Source organism: Geospiza fortis, unplaced genomic scaffold, assembly GCF_000277835.1.
Source record: "Geospiza fortis unplaced genomic scaffold, GeoFor_1.0 scaffold157, whole genome shotgun sequence".
Taxonomy (NCBI): domain Eukaryota; kingdom Metazoa; phylum Chordata; class Aves; order Passeriformes; family Thraupidae; genus Geospiza; species Geospiza fortis.
In genome coordinates, this window is record NW_005054314.1 from 8014421 (window position 1) to 8023092 (window position 8672).

General features: G+C 46.5%; 2 protein-coding genes across 2 annotated transcripts in view; both read left to right on the plus strand.

The window, feature by feature from the left end:
• The window catches only part of TRMT2B (tRNA methyltransferase 2 homolog B), a 6155-nt gene extending 5122 nt beyond the window's left edge, over positions 1 to 1033 (plus strand). The window contains exons 11-12 of the mRNA XM_005419943.2: positions 38 to 137; positions 776 to 1033. Of these exons, the coding sequence (XP_005420000.1) occupies positions 38 to 137; positions 776 to 902 (227 nt within the window). The 3' untranslated portion in view covers positions 903 to 1033. The remainder of the gene's footprint in view (positions 1 to 37; positions 138 to 775) is intronic.
• A 1639-nt stretch (positions 1034 to 2672) lies between these two features.
• TMEM35A (transmembrane protein 35A) lies at positions 2673 to 7296 on the plus strand. Its single transcript, XM_005419876.2, has 2 exons — positions 2673 to 2992; positions 5768 to 7296. The coding sequence occupies exons 1-2, from the start codon at positions 2873 to 2875 to the stop codon at positions 6152 to 6154; spliced, it is 507 nt and encodes a 168-aa protein (XP_005419933.1). The 5' UTR covers positions 2673 to 2872; the 3' UTR covers positions 6155 to 7296.
• The last annotated feature ends 1376 nt before the right edge of the window (positions 7297 to 8672 follow it).

Consider the following 8672-nt stretch of genomic DNA (forward strand, 5'->3'; position numbering starts at 1 on the left):
GGGGGGTGGAGGGAAAGCAGGCTGTTTGTTTTTGCAGACTACAGGGTCGTTCGAGCCATCCGGAACTGCAGGGCCATCCGCAGGCTGCTCTACATCTCCTGCAAGCCAGAGGGGGAAGCCATGAGGAACTTCCTCGAGTGAGCACTCTCCTCCTTTCTCTTGATCTCAGTGACAGACCCTGTTAAGTTCAGACAAGGCATCAGTGAGGAATAGAAAATAATTCAAACATGGCACATTGTGCATCCCTCTGAAAAACCAGACAAGGCATCAGTAAGGAATAGAAAATGGCACATTGTGCATCCCTCTGAAAAAAAAGCACATCTGGGTGTGAGATGCAGAGTCCATGGGGTTCACTGCAGGAAGGGTGGCCCTTTGTCAAGAAAGTGAAGCCAAGGGGATTTGTCACCTGCTTAGGGGTTAATCATGTAGCTTTATCTGGTCAGCCTTTAGCTGGAGCACACCCAGGTGATAAATCTGTCTGTAGGCAGCCATAAGGGCAGTGCAAAAGTGAAAATTGAGTGTCTGTCAGCTGGGATGGCTTGTGAGAAAAGGAGCTTTGAACTTGCCACTGACTGTTCAGCTTGTCCCTGAGGTTTTCAGAGCTGGTTGGGGATTCAGTGTTGATGGTTCCACACCTCAGCCAGTGTCAGCTGCAGATTCTGAGGAACGTTAGTCAAACACATGATACCTCCTTTGTGGGTGCCCCTTGGATTGTGATACCAGTGGTGGGAAGGCTTCTGCTACTGGTCTAAAGGATGCTCTTTGCTTTCCACAGGCTGTGCTGCCCACCTGACCCACGGAAGAAGCTGGCAGGGGAGCCATTTGCCCCTGTGCTGGCTATTCCTTTTGACATGTTTCCTCACACTGTTCATTGTGAGCTGGTGCTGCTGTTCACCCGCTGACAAGGAGGCAGGAATGAGCTCTGAGAGCTTGGGAAGCAACCTCCTCCTGTCCTGAAGAGCCAATGTAGTTAGGATTTTAACTTATTTTCTGTGAAGTTGTATAAAAATAAATAATTTTGGTTTTTCTCTTACTTTGGGTTGCCTAGCACCATTGTTCTGTAAAGAACTACTTGGACTCCTGGGGTGAAAAGGTTCTCTGTAGCATTTCATCACCCTTCCTTCCCCTGCAAACCTTGGGCTGCTGGTTAAAGCGTCCGGAAAAGACTCCCTGTGTTGAGGAATCTGTAGCTCGGTGTTCGAGCTGCAAGTTGTGCCCTGGGTAGGAGCCCCAGGCAATGAGTTGTGAATGGGCGCTGACCTTGTGCCTAACAAAGGACACGGGACTTCCAGCCCTGCCTTCTCACCCACAGACTCTGCACAAACCAATGAACAATGAGAAGACACCAGACTCCAATTTTCCACTGGTCAGAGCTGTTGTGGGAGATTTAGGCTGGAAGAGTATGAAAGCCCAGGGATTCCTTTGTTGGAGTCCCTGCCCGGAGGAGGCACCAGCCAATGAGATTTTTCTATAAAACTAAATAAAGAGAACAGATTTCAGTGTCTCTCTTTTCACATCTGCTTCCCCCTTCTCCACTAATGATTCCTGATGCCTAAATATGAAGTGCCCTGAGAAAATGTCAGCTGCAATATTTTTCCTCTTCAGGATGTTATTCTATATATAGCTAATTAAAATTTTTCTTCTGTTTTGTATGTGTCCTGTCCTGCTTACAGTGTTGTTTTATTTCTCCAGCTCTGCCAGAGATGGAGGTGCTGTAATGGGGAGGGCAGTCTGAGTGAGCCGAGTTCCCTTATGTTGTGGGAGTCCCAGAATGTTTGGAATCAAGGCTGATAAACTCCCAAGGAAACTGGGAGAGTTGCCTGTATTTTTCAGACTTTTAATTCCAGACCTCAGCTTTGAATAATAACAGCAACCAGTTCTCAAGCCATGGGGGTCAAAATACACGTGTTTAGGATTTAAGAATTACTACACCATAAAGGGAGTAATGACAGGCATGGGAAGTGTCACTCTTGCACTATCCCATGAGTGTAGGTTTTTACACACTGTTGCAGCCTCTTGCTTTCATTTTATACCAAAGGATGCAATATTCCAGCAGTTCTGTTTCATGTAATTATATGACATTTTTTGTATAATTTGTATTTTTTATATATATATATTCGTATAATTTCATATAATAATCTCACAGTTTCTCACTGTGAGATCTGAATAGATTTCTACAAGGTTTTGGTCAAAAGGAAATTTGTTGCATTAATTGCAGGCGAGACAATTACTTTAAATCAAAAAGTACCAGAGGATCATAAAACTTTTCCACTAGCCTCTGGATAGCTGAACATATTGGATAGGTTTTATCAGGGTGACATAAGTGGCCTCATCTTCCCTTTTGAGCATCAGGTTCCAGGAGAGCCACGGGGACAAAACATTCCTTTTTCTTTCCTGGTGCAAATAAATGAAGCTATATGTTGTTTGCTATGTGTGAGCATCTCAATATCTGAAACTGAAAGTTCTCTCTGTACAAGAGACCCCAGCCCACTCCTCCACAGCACGTTACTCCTGTGCCCTCTGCTAACATGTCCTCGTTTTCCCACTAAGGAATGACTGTGCTCTGCCTTTGGCTGCCATCCCACATCCCTAGAACTGGCTCCGTTTTGGCTTTCTGTGGGCGATTTGTGGAGCACACAAGGAAACAAGAGGATGAGTTCCTCTTGCGCTCCAGAGCTGGAGCTGCCTGGCTCTGGCTGCAGGGCTTTAGGACCCAGGGGTTGCCGAGTGGAGGAGGCTGAATCCCCTCCCGCTGTCATCCTCCTGCCTCTGCAGCTTTATTCCTACAGCCTTCAATGGTGACGGACTCCCTCCCACCCGGGCTGCCAGCCAGAGCCACAAGGCCTCGCTAGGAGCGGATCCCTGCGGCTCTATGGCATCTCCCAGGACCATCACCATTGTCGCCCTCTCGGTGGCCCTGGGGCTCTTCTTCGTCTTTATGGGGACGATCAAGCTGACCCCCCGGCTCAGCAGGGATGCCTACAATGAGATGGTAAGTCGGGCAGCACGCAGGGAGGTGCTCTAGGGCTCTCCCGCCTTGCAGCAGGAGCAGGGGGGACGCAGGGGGTGACTGCCCTGGAACCCCGAGCGAGGGCCAGGAGGGGGAAGAAGCCGATCTGACTCATTGCTTGATCGACATGGAGAGAAGCCAATAAAACGCAGTGCCCAGGATATCCTGGCAGCCCTCGCCTGGCTCCGGCTGAGCCGATGCACGGAGAAACCTCCGGTGGATAAGGATGGGGAGGGGAGGCAAGGATGGGGTGGCACAGCACACACAGCCTGCAGGAGATGGGAACACAAGGGGCTGTAAAAACAAGGCCTGCAGGAGTGCCAGACGTGCAGCAGGGACAGCTGATCCCCGAGGGGAAACCTATCCACTGGATGGGGGTGGGAAAAGCAGATGCCTGCTCTGGGAGATGTTCATCCTCAAAATTCCATGCTTTAAAGCAAGGATAATGACACTGGCTGTCCCTACCTCATCAGACTTGTGCAGGGATTAATTAATGATTGTGAAATGCGTTGAGATTCTTAGCTGGCAGAGGAAGGTATTATTAATAGTCTTCTTATTATTCTCTTTGGCCTGGGAAATGAGCCTCTCCCCCTCTTGCCTCAGAGGAAAGGGGTGAGGAGAGGACGGAGAAGTCACTGTGTGCATTTCCCACCTGGTGAACTGGTTTATGCTCCTCTCTGCTCAGGGCCAGCCCTGCTGCAGAGCTCTGAGAGCTGCAGGCAGGTGAGGCACTGGCTGCCACATTTTGCTTCCTCATCTGTGTTTATTTATTCTCCTGCTCCCCCCCACCTCCTTCCCCAGTTATTTATTGTGGTGGTTGAAAAGATTACTATAATTTTTGTGCCCTTAAAAAAATAGTGCTGGAAGTTTCCAGCACATTCTGTTCTCTCCCTTTGCTCCACCTGCCCAGCTGCTTTTCCTTAGCTCTCAAATAACGTCTGAATTGCAGTGCCTAGTCTGCAGCCCAGCACAGGGATCTCACAGAGGAAAATCCCCAAGAAGTAACTCATGGGCAAGAGACACATGAGGTAAAACCCCTAGAAAACAAAGCTCTTAAGCTTCTGCTACAGAAAAAAAAAAGCACAGAGAATTTAGGAGCATTGCAAAAGGCTTGCTCTTGAAAATATTTCACTTCTGTGTCCCCTTCTGCTTTATCAAGAGTCAGGCCTACAGGTAGGAATGATCTCTGGTTTTATAAAGCAGACATTACACAGCACCATTATTCTTCATAGTCCATATTCATGTTACATATTCATGGCTCATTAGGCTCTCCTGCCTTTGCTGGGCTGCATCCTGTGGTGGTCTGTCAGGTCATGCAGACAGGAAAAACCTGACCTAATCCATAAGGATGGCTTTTTGCCCCAGCAAACAGAGAACCTCTGTTATCTACCTAAACCACCAAACTTGTAGTTTTTAATTTGGCAGAAAACACATTAGCTTGCCTACTGAAATACCTAAAATACCAGAGTACTCTAGGACATGCTTATAGTACATTTCTTAAAAATGTATTTTTCACAACTGTTTAAAAATACTCTGCTCTGAGGTTTTAGTCACTGATGGTTTAAAATACATCCTTACAATGCAAACACTTGGAGGAAATGTGTCACGAGGTGTTCAGTTATTTTGTAGCAAAAATGACAATGCTGGATATTTTTTAACAACCTGTGAAGCATCAGTTCCTCTCAGAAGGAAGCAACAAAATCGATGGAGACGTGGGAAAGTTCTGTATGTCTGTAATGTAGGTTTCCAAAATTGTATGGAAGTAAATACACAGTCTGATCAGTGCCTGTGAGTGCTAAACAATCCTATAACTGAGATTTGGCTTCCATTTCCCTCATGCTGATTAGAAAACAGAGAACACAATGGCAAGAATGTCTTCAAATATAAGTGGAAATAATTTCAGTGTCTCACACTGAATATAGGAGCCTTATTAAAATATATATATATATAAATAAAGGAAATACTTGATTGCAAAACAAAAACAGAAAAAAAAAACCAAACAAATGAAACAGTGAGGCCACCAGCACCTAATGTTCAAATGCAAGAACCTGGACATGTGTAAGGACAAAGGTTGTTTTTTTCCCCAAAACAATAAGGCAGCTGTGTAAGCAGGCTGAGACTTGCAGCTTACACTGCTTCTAAATCCAGCATAAACCAGGGAACAAAAATGTCAAATGTCAGCTTGCTTTCACCTGAGGAAAGAAAGGATCATAAAGGTATGTAAGCATAGGATAGGACTGGTGAATCTCAGCTTTGATGTTTAGTCCCACCCTAAGCTGCACTGCCCATAACTACTGTAAGTTGCTTTGGAGTAGAAAGAGACTTGTATTTACTTGCTATGCTTTGGCTTTGCAGGGATTTGGTGTATTAGTCAATTTTAACACACAAGGTACTCTTAGAAAGAGGTTTGTTGTAATAACAGGGCTCTGCACTACTAATTCCAGCAATCAGAACCTCAGATTTTGGGGTAAGGTACACCTGGCCTGGTTGTAGTTCCAAAGATGGATGAGAAGTTGTAGAACTGTTTTCCAGTGAGGAGACAGCTTAGAAAGAGCTTAGAACAGCTCAGAAAGGGGAAATTGCAGATTGATGGTTTAATGTACCCCCAAACAGAAGCTTTACAGATTGGGGTATTGTGCCAGAGTGCTCTGTGATAACTGAAATAATTTTTAGGTCGTGTTGCACATCAATCTGTTTCAATGGAAGTCACCTTTGCCTTCACTTTCTCACATGATGTCCTTGGCTGCTTGGTTCCAGAAACGAGCATACAAAAGCTACGTGCGGGCCCTGCCCATGCTCAAGAAGATGGGAGTGAGCTCCATCCTCCTCCGCAAGAGCATCGGTGCCCTGGAAGTGGCATGCGGCATTGTCATGACACTGGTGCCTGGTCGCCCCAAGGACGTGGCCAACTTCCTGCTCCTCCTCCTGGTGCTGGCCGTGCTCTTCTTCCACCAGCTCGTGGGGGACCCCCTGAAGCGTTATGCCCACGCCCTGGTGTTTGGGATCCTGCTCACCTGCCGCCTGCTGATTGCGCGGCAGCCCGAGGAGCTGCCGCCGGAGAAGAGGATGCTGTCGGTGAACGGGGATGAGCAGCCACTCCTCCATGAAGCAGCTCCCGAGAAAGGCAAAGTGAAGGTATCCTAGTTGAGTGCATGTGAGGAAACACGGACCCTCGAGGCAGCTCTCTCCAAAATCACCCACAAAATTTGGTTTTTATTTACCTACTTGCATTTATTTTTTTTTTGGTCTGTCTAAATAAAGTTGCGCTTGGGGTCTGAGAGATACAAGGTATGTCTACACTGTAGTCTTGCTTTTGCTGCTGCCCTGTAATGTAGAAAAACACAAGCTAGCTTCCACATTGACAGCTTGGAGGCAGTCAGCAACCCAGCTGGAGCAGTGCTGGCCTCAGCAGGAGCTGCAAAACCAGCCTGAGACCCTTCATCTGGGCAGGCACTCAGGCCACCCTGGCACTGCTGCAGTGGGGAGATGGTCCTGAGCAGCAGCCCTGAGCCCCACAGCAGCAGAGCTGGCCTGGGTGCTGCTGCTGCCTGGAACAGAGGCTGGGGAGGCTCTGAGCAGTGTCCCTTTGCTGCCCCCCCCCCCCCACATCTGCATTTCCCTTTCCATGGTCAAGGGGTAAAAGGGACCCTGTTACCAAAAAAGTGCTGTATGCTGTGTTGGAGAGAGGGGTTCCTTGGGCTTTGCTGCCTCTGTGCCCAGTCCTTTCTATGGAATGCTTATCCAGAGAAAACATGGGATGCTCTGTTTACATCTTCTTTGATTTCCATGCAGAGGCTCCAAAACTGGGACAATGGCCTGATAACAGTAGGTTTTTTTGCCTGCTTCACAAGAGGCAGTGGCATCTCTTTACCCTTCTTGGCAGAGAAGATGGGATGGGGAGGAGAACTGCCCAAAGGACTCCAAAGTATCTCTCTGATGTTGGCAAGTAGCATTGTGCTCCCCAGTTCCCTGCAAGTTCCTTTTTTCCTCCCCCCCAGCTACTGTGACTTTATAGAATTGCTGTTTATTTCTGATAGATGAGGGTCTGAACAATTGCAGTACCTCACTGCTATCCCACATACAGCCTGAGTGAGCTGGGATAAGTCCCGTTATCAGAGCCTGAATCCCTGTGTTGTATCTGAAATCTTAGAGTGTCATAAGGAGCATGTGTTACCTCTGAAATTTGTCTGGTTTTCTTAATGTTTGTCTGTTCTCAGTTTTTCCTTTTTTTTTTCTTTTTTTCTTTTTTTAAATTAGTCACAAAAATAAACTTTTTGAAATTTGGAGAAAAATGTCTTTACAGAAACAAATTTCTTATTTGAGAGACGTGTCTGAAAACATTTCCCTCTGGTCAAAAACTCCACCTAAAACAGGCAGAATCATGTCAGGCAATTTGAGAGACAAGGTGATGCAGAGTGGAAGTCAGATAAACTCTACCACAGATATTTAAAAGAGACATTTGGGTATTTTACTGAAACAGTCTCAAATAAAGTTCTGCTACAGTTCAATGCAGCAGTGAGAAAAGGTAACTCCAGTAAACTGTCAGAATTGTATCTCTATAAAAATTGACTGACAGATGTTCATACAGTTTTCTCCTGAATTTTGCTGCTACAACAGATGCAGCCCTATATGTGTGGGTATATATATATATATATATGGCTGCATCTGTTGTAGCAGCAAAATATACATATATATGCTGAAAAAGCCTCCTCCCAGAGCTTCAGATGGACTAAATCTCTCTTATCAGATGTGCACCCTGAGCATAGGAAGCAGCAGGCCATCTCTGATAGACAATCTCATCTTCACAGACTATCTCAAGGTCATCCAAAACATATACACAGAATTCCCTTTACTTCCCAAAAGACGCTTTGACTACCATGCCCTGACTGGAGTTATTAATTGTGTTTTAATTCAAAACCAAATGAAAATACCACCAACTCCAAGCCGCACCATGCTGTGCATTCCCAGGAAACATGACTGAACTGCTGCAGCCCTTTCACCTGGGCATCCAGCCCAGGAAACCTTTGGGAGCAATTGCTGTGTTTATCTTTTGTAACATTCCTCACTGAACCTTGTAGAGATGATAATAATAAAGCATCCCATGGAGCAAAGCCTATCTCTGCAAAAGCTTCAGACTGTTCAGTGACTACTAAAAAAACCCTTTTTTCACATTTGCATGGATATGAACAACTGAGCCGCAGCAGTGGCTGCACGTTCTTTGTTACAGACCGAGACAACTCATCTTGGAGCCCAGTAACACGAATTCTGTATTTATCTTAGCGGGCTGACCTCTGTCATTGCCCCCCAGCATTAAACATCTATTTTTGGATGCTTCCAGCCATCTGTGCACTCTGGAAGTGACAAGAACAGATCCACTCCTTCTCTAAGACCTCGATGCTAATTTACTCTTCCTTTTTTTTTCTTTAATTCTTTATTTCTATTTCATTCCGCTCGGCCTCAGGGTTACTGCGACGCTTTTTTTGTGCCTTTTTTCCCCGCCTCTCTATTTTAAAACGCAGCCTTAGGCTGCCGTTCCCAGCCTGAGGGGCGCGGACACCCCTCAGGGGAGGGACTCATCCCCTCACGGCGAGTTCCCGCCGCCACGCACTGCGCATGCGCAGAGGTTCCCGCCGCAGGAAGGGCGGGAGGGCCGCCATCATTC